The sequence below is a fragment of the Mytilus californianus genome, unplaced genomic scaffold (assembly GCF_021869535.1).
Source record: "Mytilus californianus isolate M0D057914Y unplaced genomic scaffold, xbMytCali1.0.p SCAF_5, whole genome shotgun sequence".
NCBI lineage: Eukaryota > Metazoa > Mollusca > Bivalvia > Mytilida > Mytilidae > Mytilus > Mytilus californianus.
In genome coordinates this window covers 62517690-62534333 of record NW_026262701.1, presented here as the reverse complement: position 1 = coordinate 62534333, position 16644 = coordinate 62517690, and the positions used below count along the sequence as shown (strand labels likewise).

The following is a 16644-nucleotide window of genomic DNA, read 5'->3' as shown; positions in this document are numbered from 1 at the left end:
ACAAGGACGACGACGAAGACGACGACGCCAACGTCATACCAATATACGACCACAAAATTTTTTTGCGGTCGTATAAAAAATCTGACGGATATGTAGACTGTAGACGTTGCAATGAACCCATATACCAAATATAATTATCCTATTGCTCATTATAAGTGAGTATTTCACTTGACAAAAAAACTGCATATTTTATGCAAGCACTCACTGAACCATGAATCTGAGGGCAAGGACAATGGACATATGACAGACAGAATTTGTAACATAAGGTACATTTTTTGTATCTGTATACAAGGTATGAAGCATTCAGGTCTTTTAATCTAGATTGTAATCCCTATGTCTCGCATTCTGCAACAAAATATTCTGCAACTTTTGTCACAAGCGAGAAAAAAATCTAGTCACTGAAAACTTAATCAAGGGTTAAAAAGTTAAACAACAGAACTTTAACCCTCGGTTACATAACCATTTGTTAAATTAAAGAACCTTTATGAGCACACTAACTTAACCCATCCCCACATTGTCACTGAGTAAACAAAATCTCACCAGATTCCAAACTTCGAAGACTCATAACTCTACAAAAGTCAACTGATAAAAATTTCTTTGGGATACACACATAAACATATTATGTTCTCATAAACTACAATGTTTCATGAAATTTTGTTGTGTGGCTTCAGAAGAGTTGCGCTGACAAACTGTTGCAGTAGTATATTTAGGCCAAAATTCTAAGTTTAAAGGGACATGACTCCTAGAAAAAACAAGAGTGCACACGCTGAAATGTCTCGCCTGCTTAACTACTATTGATTTTATGTTGATAGCCCTAAATAAAAAGTTTTACTACAAGTATCACAGTACCTCCACTACGGCAGGGGCATAACAAAAAATGTGTATGATAGATTCAACTTACATCAGTAACAGTCACTTTCTGACTGAAGTATTACTCAAGCAGTATCAACTTCTGTACTGTAACTTATTACTTTACAATTACATATAACGTTCTTACCTTTGTTATTCGTTCATGGTGGTGAGAATCCATTGCACTTTCTGCAGCTAGAAATTTATCATGTTCATTCTCATATTTACTTAGGAAAGAGTCATCAGCTCTGAGGTATGCAATGTAAGCATCTTCTTTGTTGTCGTCTCCACCAAGAAGTATTTCTTGTGGCTTAGTCTTTACTGGAGTCAATTCTACTGGCACATCCAGTGGTTTTTCAACTATAAAAATTAAACCACAGGTACTTGAAAGATTGAATTCACTAACAGCCTTTCTTTAAAAAAAAAACCAACAATTTTTTAAGTTTTATGGTATGATATATTATGCTGTAAGTATCATATCAAAAGGGAATATATACTTATTAGATCATTGAATGACAGCATCATTGCAAAGGGATCAACAGGTGTTCCAAGACATGTTTGCATCATGTAGACTTAATTCTTTAACAGCCAGACTGTATCTCAATGATAACTGCAAAATAATCAGCTGCGCAAAGAGTGAATGATACCACCCAAAGTATTCCTGATGTAGAAAGTTACATAGAAGGGTGTTTAAAGCATAAAACATACTTTTCTACTTGAACATCAGTGATGGAGAAAAACAGGCTTAAATAACCAATAAAAAATATAAAACAAATAGTTCTGACATGTAAATAAACACGTGTAAGTTATTAAATGGTTATAAGATAGGATTAAGACAAAAAAATAAAAATTATTTCAAATATTTTTAGAGTGGATTTTCAAAATAATATTTCTCTGTAAGCAGTCAGTTTGGTGAATTTTGGTCAAAATAAGCCCAATAGGTCGAACCCTGAACAGTTGGGACTAGGACACTACACAGTAATTTGGATTGTGAAAAGATATTTGACACAGAATGAATGTGGTCAAACAACTAAAAATTTGAACTGGACTTTTACCTATTATGGTCCAATATCCAAATCTAAATACACAATAAGATTCAGCATATCCAAGTACACCAAGAATTTAATTAATTTATTTATTAATGGACAATATTAGCTAAGTTTTGAAAGGGGTTCACTTCATCAACAAAAATATATATATATATATATATATTTATTGTTTTCTGTTTGGTATTTAATTAATATTAAGATCCATTTTGTTAGATCTGGTGATAAATTTATTTGGCAATCGCCAATGGCAGTCAGCAGGGTTTAAGAACATCAGTTGTTCGACCCGTTAGTCAAATGCGTTTTGTTAAAATAGACTTTTTCACTTTTTTTGGTCTTTTGGAAATTGTTGTTTGTGCTGTATTTAGACCCCTTTACCAAGAAATTTGTTTTGCATGCACACGTATAAAAATTGCGGTTTTTATCCAACGCAATCATAGGTTTGAACGTTGTTTTCAATTTGGACTTTTTATATATATATATATATATATACAACTCGTCTAAACATCAGCCCAACAATGTTAGATCTGTAAATTTGCTTTCGCAAATTTTTTGTTCTTCCCTCGCTGGGATTCAAACTCATTATACTGAGATGTCGTGACACATATATATATTATTTGGCAATCCTCAATGGCAGTCAGTAGGGTTTAAGAACATTTGTTGTTCGACCTGTTAGTCAAATGCGTTTTGTTAAAATATACTTTTTCACTTTTTTGGTCTTTTGGAAAATGTTGTTTGTGCTGTATTTAGACCCCTCTAACAAGAAATTTGATTTGCATGCACACGTATAAAAATTGTGGTTTTTATCCAACGCAATCATAGGTTTGAACGTTGTTTTCAATTTAGACTTGTTTATATGTTTTTCGTTTGGGCTTGTATTATATTTGCGGTCAATGAGGTCAAGGTCAAATAAAACCTGCGTGACTGACATTTAGTTCATAAAATATTTCCATACACCAAATATAGTTGAACTATTGCATATAGTATTAGAAAAAAAGACCCAAAACTCAAAAACTTAACTTTGACCACTGAACCATGAAAATGAGGTCAAGGTCAGATGACACCTGCAAGCTAGACATGTACACCTTACAATCATTCCCTACACCAAATGTAGTAGAGCTATTGCATACAGTATTAGAAAAAAAGACCAAAACTCAAAAACTTAACTTTGACCACTGAACCATGAAAATGAGGTCAAGGTCAGATGACACCTGCCAGCTAGAGATGTACACCTTACAATCATTCCATATACCAAATATAGTAGACCTATTGCATACAGTATAAGAAAAACAGACCAAAACACAAAAACTTAACTATAACCACTGAACCATGAAAATGAGGTCAAGGTCAGATGACACCTGCCAGCTAGACATGTACACCTTACAATCATTCCATACACCAAATATAGTAGACCTATTTATTGCATACGGTATAAGAAAAACAGACCAAAACACAAAAACTTAACTATAACCACTGAACCATGAAAATGAGGTCAAGGTCAGATGACACCTGCCAGTTGGACATGTACAACTTACAGTCCTTCCATACACCTAATATACGAGACCTATTGCTTATAGTATCTGAGATATGGACTTGACCACCAAAACTTAACCTTGTTCACTGATCAATGAAATGAGGTCGAGGTCAAGTGAAAACTGTCTGACGGGCATGAGGACCTTGCAAGGTACGCACATACCAAATATAGTTATCCTTTTACTTATAATAAGAGAGAATTTAACATTTCAAAAAATCTTAACTTTTTTTCAAGTAGTCACTGAACCATGAAAATGAGGTCAAGGACATTGGACATGTGTCTGACGGAAACTTCGTAACATGAGGCATCCATATACAAAGTATGAAGCATCCAGATCTTCCACCTTCTAAAATATAAAGCTTTTAAGAAGTTAGCTAACGCCGCCGCATCACTATCCCTATGTCGAGCTTTCTGCGACAAAAGTCGCAGGCTCGACAACAACTATTATCAAATTTTGCAGTGTTAAAATATTTCACATACTCCAGAATTGTTATGTTCAAAAAATTTTGGCAAATAAATAAACTGCTTTGCTGAGCGCAGCTGGATACGCCCGTAGAGGTCCAATCCTGAACAGTTGTGGCAAAAATGGACACAATATTCAAGCTTGATACAGGTCTGAATTTGGATTGAATTAAATATTTGACATATTATAGGTTTCTGAATAAATGTAGTCAAAGAACTTGAAATTGGTTATATGAATTGAATTTATATTCAATTAAAGATTTCTTGCTGTTGTGCAATACACTGTGCTGTTGCGCAATACTTAGTAAATCTGTTGTCAGACTATAAACAAATAAAGTTCAATTAATTCTCAATGTCATATTAGAAATTTATGAAAATGTAAAGGGAGCTTACATCAATAGATATAAACAATTCACCAAAGTTTCATGAGAATTGCTGACAGCATTTTTGAGTTATTGTCCGAAAACTGGAAAGTCCCCCCCTTTTTAATGAATAAAACCCCATAACTCAGAAATGTAAAATGTAAAATTTATAAAATTCTAAACGGAGCTTACATCAATAGATATAAACAATTCACCAAAGTTTCATACAAACTGCTGAAAGCATTTTTGATTTTTTGTTCAAAAACTGGAAAATCACCCTTTTTTTATGAATAAAACCCTGTAACTCGGAAACGTAAAATCTAAAATATATAAAAATCAAAAGGGAGCTCATGTCAATAAATATAAACAATTCACCACAATTTCTTGCAAGTTGGTGAAAGCATTCTTGAGTTATTGTCCGAAAACTGGAAAATCCCCCTTTTTTTTAATGAATAAAACCCCATAACTCGGAAATGTAAAATGTAAAATTTATAAAATTCTAAACCGAGCTTACATCAATAGATATAAACAATTCACCAAAGTTTCATACAAACTGCTGAAAGCATTTTTGATTTTTTGTTCAAAAACTGGAAAATCCCCCTTTTTTTTATGAATAAAACCCTGTAACTCGGAAACGTAAAATCTAAAATATATAAAAATCAAAAGGGAGCTCATGTCAATAAATATAAACAATTCACCACAATTTCTTGCAAGTTGGTGAAAGCATTCTTGAGTTATTGTCCGAAAACTAGAAAATCCCCCTTTTTTTTAATGAATAAAACCCCATAACTCGGAAACGTAAAATCAAAAATTTATAAAAAAGGAAAGGGAGCTCATGTCAATAGATATAAACAATTCACCAAAGTTTTATGCAAATTGGTTAAAGCGTTTTTGAGTTAATGTCCGACATGTTGACGACGGACGGACAGACGGACGGACGGACAGAGGTATACCATAATACGTCCCGTAAACGGGCGTATAAAAATACGTAACTATTATCAAATTTTTGCAGTGGGAAAATATTTCACATACTCCGGAATAAGATCCTACCTATACTTGGAAATGAAGATATTTCAAGTAAAAAAGAGATTTATGACAGTAACAAAATGTTATAATACGCCTAACAGATAAAACGGTTAAAAACTCATTAGAGCTTATGTTGACTCTGTTTGTATACTTTGCCGACTCTAAATAAAGCTTATTTATTATTATTTATTTATCTATTATTTATAGCGTGCAGATGAACCCCAATGCCTTTATACTATATAGCATACTATATGGGTTTTACTTGTTTTTAAAAAGCCGTAAGGTGACATGTAGTTGTTTACATCGCTATCCTTTGTTTACGGTTAAACATTGCGTCATTGTGACGAACTTCATTATGTGATTTTTATTTTTTATTTATAATTTGCTTATTATTCTTAAATTGTAATTCATGAAATGGAGCTCACAATTTTATATTCATGGCTATGGCTATAAAGGTATGTATAAATTGCACCCTGATTGACACCCCACTCATTCATTTACGCGCCAGGTAAATCATGTGACAGGTAGCACATGGTTTTTTATACAGGTAAAGTGGTTAGGTGAGCACACCTAGATTTTGATGTGAACAGACTAAGTCTGCTGCAGTTCAGTAATATATTTGGTGATACCTCAGAATTGTCAGTTCAGGACATGGAGTTTCACAGGACAATATAATGAATTTGCTCAGGGGTTTGTCCATGCAGTTTTATGCTCAGTTTTGAAGCGGCAGTATTTAAATGGTCAGACAACGTACGTCCCATTTATTGACACAGATCTTCCCAAATACCAGTTACGAGGTTTAGCTTAACGTATCATACAACGGCCAGTAGTTATATTATGTGGCAGAAATAATGTATTTTGCGTAAACAGAAGTGGGTCTTAGCTTACCAGAAGTTGGTGTTTGATTTACCGGAAGTTGGTGTAAAGTGTTTCGTAGTTCCGTTTAATTTGAGAAACCGGAAGATATAGGTGAAATATAAATTGCCAGATTTAGTATAGCGTAAATGCTATTTATATTCATGTTTCGAAATTTGTTTAAAGCTTGGTCATTGAAATGTGATGATGATATCAACCAGTAGTGTAATATCAATAGAAAGTTGTGCAATTAGTGCAATATTTAATGAAGTGAATAAATAGTGAGCCAATGAAAAGTTTAATAAAGGGAAAATTTTAAAGAAAAAAAAAAAGGAAAAAAAGGGAAAAAGAAAAAAGGAAAAAAAATCCCCCCCCCCCGAAATTTTTTGAACCCCCTTATGATTCATCACCCCCAAACTCAATCTCAGCCTTCCCTTTGTGGTATGGTACCTTGCAGTACAATTTCAGAGAGATCCATACACTTGAACATAAGCTATTGTCTGGAATATAGAAAAATGCTTGTTTTTTTACCCCAAATTCCTTAACGTTTAGGGCAATTACCCCCAAACTCACACCCAGCTTTCCCTTTGTGATATGAAACCTTGTAGTACAATTTCATAAAGATTTATACACTTACACACTTATTGTCCTGAAACTAGAAAAATGCTTGTTTTTTGCCCCTTTTTGGCCCCTAATTCCTAAAATATAGAGGCAATTACCCCCTAAATCAATCCCAGCCTTCCCTTTGTGGTATGGTACCTTGCAGTACAATTTCAAAGAGATCCATACACTTGAACACAAGTTTTTGTCTGGAAACTAGAAAAATGCTTATTTTTGGCCCCTTTTGACCCCCAATTCCTAAACGTTTCGGACAATTACCCCCAAAATCAATTCCAGCTTTCCCTTTGTGATATGGAACCTTGTAGTACAATTTCAGAAAGATCCATACACTTACACACAAGTTATTATCATGAAACTAGAAAAATGCTTGTTTTTTGCCCCTAATTCCTAAAATTTTGAGGCAATTACCCCCAAAATCAATCCCAGCATTCCCTTTGTGATATGGAACCTTGTGGTACAATGTCAGAGAGATCCATACACTAACACACAAGTTATGTCTGGAAGTTACAATAAAATGCTCCGCAGGGCACAGCTTGATACGACCGCAGAGGTCGAACCCTGAACAGTTGGGGGAAGTATGGACACAACATTCAAGCTTGATACAGCTTTGGATTTGGATTGTGATTAAATATTTGACACAGCATAGGTTTCTAACACAGATTGAATGTGGTCTAAGAACTTAAAAATTTTAAATTGGACATTCACCTATTATGGTCCAATATCCAAAATCTAAATACATGGTTAGATTCAGCATATCAAAGAACCCCAAGAATTCAATTTTTGATGAAATCAAACAAAGTTTAATTTTGGACCCTTTTGACCTCAATGTGGACAAAGTTAATAACGGGGCCCAAAAATCAAAAATCTAAATACATGGTTAGATTCAGCATATCAAAGAACCCCATATATTCAATTTTTGTTGAAATCAAACAAAGTTTAATTTTGGACCACGATTTGGACCAACTTGAAAACTGGGCCCATAATCAAAAATCTAAATACATGTTTAGATTCAGCATATCAAAGAACCCCATATATTCAATTTTTGTTAAAATCAAACTAAGTTTAATTTTGGACCCTTTGGACCTTAATGTAGACCAATTTGAAAATGTAACCAAAAATTAAGAATCTAAATACACGGTTAGATTCGGCATATCAAAGAACCCCAATAATTCAATTTTTGATGAAATCAAACAAAGTTTAATTTTGGACCCTTTTGACCTCAATGTGGACAAAGTTGATAACGGGGCCCAAAAATCAAAAATCTAAATACATGGTTAGATTCAGCATATCAAAGAACCTCATATATTCAATTTTTGTTGAAATCAAACAAAGTTTAATTTTGGACCCCGATTTGGACCAACTTGAAAACTGGGCCCATAATCAAAAATCTAAAAACATGTTTAGATTCAGCATATCAAAGAACCCTAAGAATTCAATTTTTGTTAAAATCAAACTAAGTTTAATTTTGGACCCTTTGGACCTTAATGTAGACCAATTTGAAAACGGAACCAAAATTTAAGAATCTAAATACACAGTTAGATTCGGCATATCAAAGAACCCCAATAATTCAATTTTTGATGAAATCAAACAAAGTTTAATTTTGAACCCTTTGGACCTCAATGTGGACCAATTTAAAAACGGGGCCCAAAATCCAAAAACTAAATACACGGTTAGATTCAGCATATTAAAGAACCCCATGAAATCAAGAATAAAACCCCATTGAAATTGGTCAAGAAATAAGCAATTTATAGGAAGTATCTTCTTTTGCACAATCCTGTGCTATTAAATATTTCTTGCTATTGCGCAATACTGTACAATTGACAATTTCTTGCTATTGCGCAATATTGTGCTATTGGATATTTCTTGCTATTGCGCAATACTGTGCAATTGAAGATTTCTTGCTATTAAGCAATACTGTGCAATTGAAGATTTCTTGCTATTGTGCAATACTGTGCAATTGAAAATTTCTTGCTATTGCACAATACTTATTATATAATAATTTACACATCCTGTTTGGTGTGTATCTCCTACCATATCATTATTATTTGATTTTAAAAGTAAATCAGAAATAACCAACTTAAAATGGAAAATTTTAAAAGAAACAAAAAAGGAAAAAAAGAAAAAAAAGGAAAAAAAAATAAATCCCCCCCCAAAATTTTTTGAACCCCCATTATGATTCATCACCCCCAAACTCAATCCCAGCCTTCCCTTTGTGGTATGGTACCTTGCAGTACAATTTCAGAGAGATCCATACACTTGAACACAAGTTATTGTCTGGAAACTAGAAAAAAATGTGTTTTTTGGCCCCTTTTTGGCCCCAAATTCCTAAAAGTTAAGGGCAATTACCCCCAAACTCAAACCCAGCTTTCCCTTTGTGATATGGAACCTTGTAGTACAATTTCAGAAAGATCCATACACTTACACACAAGTTATTGTCATGAAACTAGAAAAATGCTTGTTTTTTGCCCCTTTTTTGGCCCCTAATTCCTAAAATTTGGAGGCAATTACCCCCAAAATCAATCCCAGCATTCCTTTAGTGATATGGAACCTTGTGGTACAATGTCAGAGAGATCCATACACTAACACACAAGTTATGTCTGGAAGTTACAAAAATGCTTATTTTTGGCCCCTTTTTGGCCCCCAATTCCTTTACTGTTATTACCATAACCCCCAAAATCAATCCCAACCTTCCTTTTGTGGTATTGAACCTTGTGGTAAAATTTCATAAAGATCCATTCACTTAAACTAAAGTTAGAGTGCGAAAACCAATGTGTCTTCGGACGACGACGACGACGACGACGACGACGCCGGACGACGACGACGCCAACGTCATACCAATATACGACCACAAAAATTTTTTTTGCGGTCGTATAAAAATGCTTATTTTTGGCCCCTTTTTCCTTAACTGTTGGTACCATAACCCCCAAAATCAATCCCAACCTTCCTTTTGTGGTATTTAACCTTATGGTAAAATTTCATAGAGATCCATTCACTTAAACTAAAGTTATAGTGCGAAAACCAATGTGTCTTAGGACGACGATGACGACGCCAACGTCATACCAATATACGACCGCAAAAATTTTTTGCCGTCGTATAAAAATTGTCCCCCTGAAATTTTTTTCACCTCCCCCCTTTCCCTTATTCCAAAAAATAATTCTTTCCCTCAAGTTATGGTCAGTATCTCAGACAATCATCATTTCTTAATACATAATTTACAAGCAGTGTAAGGGAGGTAATCAAACATTGTTATTTAAATTGATTTGGATTTTGGGAATTTTCTATCTTAGAAATAGACACAACCATGAAAACTTAACATTGACTAATGAACCAAGAAAATGAGCTCAAGGTCAGATGAAACCTGCCAGACAGATATGTTCACCTTACAATCATTTCATACTCCAATAAAAGAACCTTTGTAAGCACTCTCACATACCCCACGCCCCCCCCCCCCCCCCCCCCCACACACACACACACATTGTCCACAGGGTAAACTAAATCTCACAAGAGTTCAAAGACTCATAACTCCTACAAAAGTCAACTGATGAAATTGTTTTGTGGAAATGAACATGTACATATCATGTCGATCCTCATTAACTACTACTAAGAAATTCTGTTGTGTGGTTTCAGAAGAGTTGTGCTGACAAACTGTTGCAGTAGTATAATTAGGCCAAAATTCTAAGTTCAAAAGGGCATAAATTCTAGAAAATATATTGAATCATAATTTCCTGTTGATATGCACATCTACATAGTATGTCCTTATTATCTACTAAGTTTCATGAAATTCTGTTGTGTTGTTTCAGAGGAGTTTTGATGACAAACTGTTGCAGTTGTATATTTAGGCCAAAGTTCTAAGTTCAAAGGGGCACAACTCAATATGCCAATTCTGTTGTGTGGTTTCAGAGGAGTTGTGATGACATGAAAAAGGACTGATGGACTGACATGTTGAAAACATTATACCCTACACAACTTTGTTGTGTGGGGTATAAATATAGTGGCCCCTTTGCTTACAGTAGCTGGTAAACAGCCCAAACCAAAAAAACTTAATATTGACCAATGCACCCCTAGAAAAGTAAATGAGGTCAGGGTCATATGAAACCTGTCAGTCGGAAATGTTTGCCTTACAATCATTCCATACACTTAATATATTTGAACTATTGCTTACAGTATCTGAGATACCGAAATGACCAAGAAAACTTAACCTTGATCACTGATCCATGAATTGAAATTGAAGTCAGGTGAACCCTGTCTTACAGACATGTAGACCTTGCAAGGATCCCATATACCAAATATAGGTATCCTATAACTCAAAACAAGTGAGTATTTCACATGACAAAAAAATTAAACAATTTTTCATGCAGTTGCTGAACCATGAAAATGAGGTCAAGGACATATGACAGACGAAAACTTCGTAACATGAGGCATCTGCATACAAGGTATGAAGCATCCAGGTCTTCTACCTTCTGAAATATAAATTTAAAGCTTTATACAAATAGTTTATGCTGCTGCCGCAGTTGGATAGTAATCTCTTTATTTTTCATTCTGCAACTTTTGTCCAAGTGTCCAAGGTGAGACAAAAACTGAAAATTTCTCTCTCCATAGGTTTGTTGTCTAAAATAATACAAGAATGTGTACAGATGTTAATTAGGAAGTAAATTTATCATGAAGATAGCTATATTTAAGAAACCTTTCTAATGAAAACATAAGAACAAGAAAAGTGAGCTTAAAATATTAGCTCATGAGTTGACCATGTGCACTGTAGCATATACTGGATCAATTTACATTGACAGAAATCAATATTGGAGCCTATACAGTGATGAATACAAAACAACATGTTCACTGATATAAAACAGGAAAATCAATAGCTTATCCATTTTTAATATACATATTATATGACTCATTTTACCTGTTAAATGACTATTTTAAAGAGACTTCAATAACAACAGTAAATAGTTTTGTTTTATTCGTAACTTTTTCAGACTTCAGATGATTAAAGGGGCATTAGCTACAAAGTTGACAAAAAATCAAAATGTGATATTTTGTTTGTGTTTCAAACTTTTATAAAAGCAGAATTGTGAAATATTATTTAGCTATTAGCAGTCAGTTTGGGTCATTTTTTCAAAATAAGCTCAACAACATTGATGGCTTGCAAGTCAATGATTCAACTCATATGAATCCCCATTCATGCAAATTTCAATTTGACCAAGGTGATAAATTTGTATCTAAATAAATATTTTTATATTTCCCGCATCAAAAGGCAGCTGCCATATTCTCATACTTATGATGTCACTACTATTATTCCTGTTCCATTCAGCATGTAAACAAAACTTGCATATTTAACAAGTGGCACAAAGAAAACTTTTATACAGCTTTCATGCAGAGAGACTCAGATAAACATAGGTTAGCTTATAACTTTAAACTAAATTATTAGGCAGATAAAATTATTAAGTCAAAGTTTTGTAGTCCAGACAGCTTCACAGTCAATAGCTGAAGAAGAGTTCCACAAAAAGTCCCAACACACCAAATGGCAGTATATTCAAATTGAAAACTTATTTTGTATGTACAACTACTATAAACTAATTTTCCAGGATATTTTATTTTGCAATATATCCTGTCTAGTCAACTTTGCTGCGATTTATTTTCTTGATTTTCTTGATGAATTTATATAAAGGAAGATCCAAGTTTTAACATATTAGCGACGACTACTATTCATGTTATAATTATTAAAATTAAAGGTTTTGTAAACAAGAGGCTCTCAAGAGCCTGAATCGCTCACCTGCATTTCAGAGAAGATTTTTAAATGTTAGAAAACTTGATGAACAAATTGTGTAAAATTGTCTTTAAAGGGCAATAACTCCTTAAGGGGTCAATTGACAATTTTGGTCATATTAACTTTTTTGTAGATCTTACTTTGCTGAACATTATTTATATATATCTATAATAATATTCAAAATAATAACAAACTAGAGGCTCTCAAGAGCCTGTGTTGCTCACCTGTATTTACTGATGCTTTGGAAATCATGTAAAATAAGGTTAAAATCATAATTAATAGTATAAGATATTAGATATTATAATGATATCTAAGATAATAACAAAAAACTGCAAAATTTTTGTAAAATTACTAACTCAGGGGCAGCAACCCAACAACGGGTTGTCGGATTCGTCTGAAAATTTCAGGGCAGATAAATCTAAATCTGATGAACATTTTTGCCGCCTGTCAGATTTGCTCTAAATGCTTTAGTTTCAGAGATATAAACCAAAAACTGCATTTTACCCTTATGTTCTATTTTTAACCAAGTTGGCCATGATGGTTGGAAGGCGGGGTCATCGGACAAATTTTTTAAACTAGATACCCTAATAATGATTATGGCCAAGTATGGTTAAATTTGACGCAGTAGTTTCAGAGAAGAAGATTTTTGTAAAAGATTACAAAAATTTACAAAAAATTGTTAAAAATTGACTATTAAGGGCAATAACTCCTAAAGGGGTCGACTGACAATTTTGGTCATGACAACTTATTTGTAGATCTTACTTTGCTGAACATTATTGCTGTTTACAGTTTATCTCTATCTATAATAATATTCAAGATAATAACCAAAAACTGCAAAATTTTCTTAAAATTACCAATTCAGGGGCAGCAACCCAACAACAGGTTGTCAGATTTGTCTGAAAATTTCATGGCAGATAGATCTTGACCTGATAATCAGTTTTACCCATTCAGATTTACTCTAAATGCTTTGATTTCAGAGATATAAGCCAAAATCTACATTTTACCCCTATGTTCTATTTTTAGCCATGGCGGCCATCTTGGTTGGTTGGAGGGGTCATCGGACACATTTTTTAAACTAGATACCCTAATGATGATTGTGGCCAAGTTTGGTTAAATTTATCCAAGTGGTTTCAGAGGAGAAGATTTTTGTAAAAAAGCTAACGACGACAAAGGAACGACGGACGCCAAGTGATGAGAAAAGCTCACTTGGCCCTTCGGGCCAGGTGAGCTAAAAACTACCAATTCGGTGGCAGCAACCCAACAATGGGTTGTTCGATTTGTCTGAAAATTTCAGAGCTGATAGATCTTGACCAACTGAACAATTTTACCCCATGTCACATTTGCTCTAAAAGATTTAGTTTTTGAGATATAAGCCAAAAACTGCATTTGACCCTTATGTTCTATTTTTAGCCATGGTGGCCATGTTTGTCGATGAATACAAACTTCGGATACAATTTATAAGCAAGATACCCTAAGGAACATTTAGTTAAAGTTTGAAGGTAATTGGCCCAGTAGTTTCAGAGGAGAAGATTTTTAAATGTTAGCAAACTTGATGAACAAATTGTGTAAAATTGTCTTTAAAGGGCAATAACTCCTTAAGGGGTCAATTGACAATTATGGTCATATTAACTTTTTTGTAGATCTTACTTTGCTGAACATTATTGCTGCTTACAGTTTATATATATCTATAATAATATTCAAAATAATAACAAAAAACTGCAAAATTTTGTTAAAACTACCAATTCGGTGGCAACAACCCAACAATGGGTTGTTTGATTCGTCTGATAATTTCAGAGCTGATAGATCTTGACCAACTGAACAATTTTACCCTAAGTCAGATTTGCTCTTAAAGCTTTAATTTTTGAGATATAAGCCAAAAACTGCATTTGACCCCTATGTTCTATTTTTAGCCATGGCGGCCATGTTTGTCAATGGATCAAAACTTCGGATACAATTTATAAACTAGATACCCTAAAGAACATTTAGATAAAGTTTGAAGGTATTTGGCCCAGTAGTTTCAGAGGAGAAGATTTTTTAAATAGTTTACGACGACAGACGACGACGACAGACGACAGACAACGACGGACGCCAAGTGATGGCATAAGCTCACATGGGGCCCTTCATGGCCCCTGTGAGCTAAAAAAGGGTCATTTAAGGGCAATTAATACTTGTGATCTATTTTGATGATATTTTTTGTTGTTATAAGCTTCTCTCTATAAACAAAAATTTTGGACAAAAATGCCAAAAAATGGGTAAAATCATCATTCAGAGAAAACAACCATTCTGAGAGTATTGCATGGCAATACATTGTCCCCTACCGGTTAAAAATTCATTGAACTGGAACAAAATGCTAACTTGATCTATAACTTGTCATGGTGTAAACTATATAACAAATATCAAATCATATCTTCAAGCATAACAAAAACAAGAGTGCACACGCTGAAATGTCTCGCCTATTTTACTAGTCATTGATATTATGTTGATAGTTCTAAATATAAAGCTTTACTACAACTATCACATAAACTTAACATGATCCAAGACAAGAGGCTCTCAAGAGCCTGAATCGCTCGCCTGCATTTCAGAGGAGAAGATTTTTAAATGTTAACAAACTTGATGAACAAATTGTGTAAAATTGTCTTTAAAGGGCAATAACTCCTTAAGGGGTCAATTGACAATTTTGGTCATATTAACTTTTTTGTAGATCTTACTTTGCTGAACATTATTGCTGCTTACAATTATATATATCTATAATAATATTCAAAATAATAACAAATAAAATGCTTCGCTGGGGCGCAGCTTGATACGACCGCAGAGGTCGAACCCTGAACAGTTGGGGCAAGTATGGACACAACATTCAAGCTTGATACAGCACTGAATTTGGATTGTGATTAAATATTTGACACAGCATAGGTTTCTGACACAGAATGAATGTGGTCTAAGAACTTAAAAATTTTTAATTTACCTATTCAAACCATATCATTATTATTTGCTTTTATATATAAATCAGAAATAACCAATTTAAAATGGAAAATTTTAAAGAAAAAAAAGTGGAAAAAAATCCCCCCTCAAATTTTTTGAACCCCCTTATGATTCATCACCCCCAAACTCAATCCCAGCCTTCCCTTTGTGCTACAATGTATGGTGCCTTGCAGTACAATTTCAGAGAGATCCATACACTTGAACACAAGTTATTGTCTGGAAACTAGATAAATGCTTGTTTGTTTGCCCCTTTTTGGCCCAAAATTCCTAAACGTTTAGGGCAATAACCCCCAAACTCAAACCCAGCTTTTCCTTTGTGATATGGAACCTTGTAGTACAATTTCATAAAGATCCATACACTTACACACATTTTCCTGAAACTAGAAAAACGCTTGTTTTTTGGCCCCTTTTTTGCCCCCTCATTCATAAAATTTTGAGGCAATTACCCCCAAAATCAATCTCAGCCTTCCCTTTGTGATATGGAACCTTGTAGTACAATTTCAGAAAGATCCATACACTTACACACAAGTCATTGTCATGAAACTAGAAAAATGCTTATTTTTGGCCCCCTTTTGGCCCCTTATTCCTAAACGTTTGGGCAATTACCCCTAAACTCAATTCCAGCTTTCCCTTTGTGATATGGAACCTTGTAGTACAATTTCAGAAAGATCCATACACTTACACACAAGTCATTGTCATGAAACTAGAAAAATGCTTGTTTTTGCCCCTTTTTTGGCCCCTAATTCCTAAAATTTTGAGGCAATTACCCCCAAAATCAATCCCAGCATTCCCTTTGTGATATGGAACCTTGTAGTACAATGTCAGAGAGATCCATACACTAACACACAAGTTATGTCTGGAAGTTACAAAAATGCTTATTTTTGGCCCCTTTTTGGCCCCTAATTCCTTAACTATTGGTACCATAACCCCCAAAATCAATCCCAACCTTCCTTTTGTGGTATTTAACCTTATGGTAAAATTTCATAGAGATCCATTCACTTAAACTAAAGTTAGAGTGCGAAAACCAATGTGTCTTCGGACAACGACGACGACGTCGGACGACAATGACGACGCCAACGTCATACCAATATACAACCACAAAAATTTGTTTGCGGTCGTATAAAAATGTCCCCCATCCTTATT

General features: G+C 34.1%; 3 protein-coding genes across 4 annotated transcripts in view; all 3 read right to left on the bottom strand.

The window, feature by feature from the left end:
* The window catches only part of LOC127701179 (uncharacterized), a 213226-nt gene that overhangs the window by 4791 nt on the left and 191791 nt on the right, over positions 1-16644 (bottom strand). The gene's annotated exons all lie outside the window — the stretch shown is intronic.
* Positions 1-16644, bottom strand: part of LOC127701173 (uncharacterized) — a 152260-nt gene that overhangs the window by 10980 nt on the left and 124636 nt on the right. The gene's annotated exons all lie outside the window — the stretch shown is intronic.
* LOC127701149 (amyloid-beta precursor-like protein) overlaps positions 1-16644 on the bottom strand; it is a 201841-nt gene that overhangs the window by 126262 nt on the left and 58935 nt on the right. For both annotated transcript variants that reach the window (XM_052204959.1, XM_052204960.1), the window contains exon 5: positions 998-1209. In XM_052204959.1, the coding sequence (XP_052060919.1) occupies positions 998-1209 (212 nt within the window). The remainder of the gene's footprint in view (positions 1-997; positions 1210-16644) is intronic.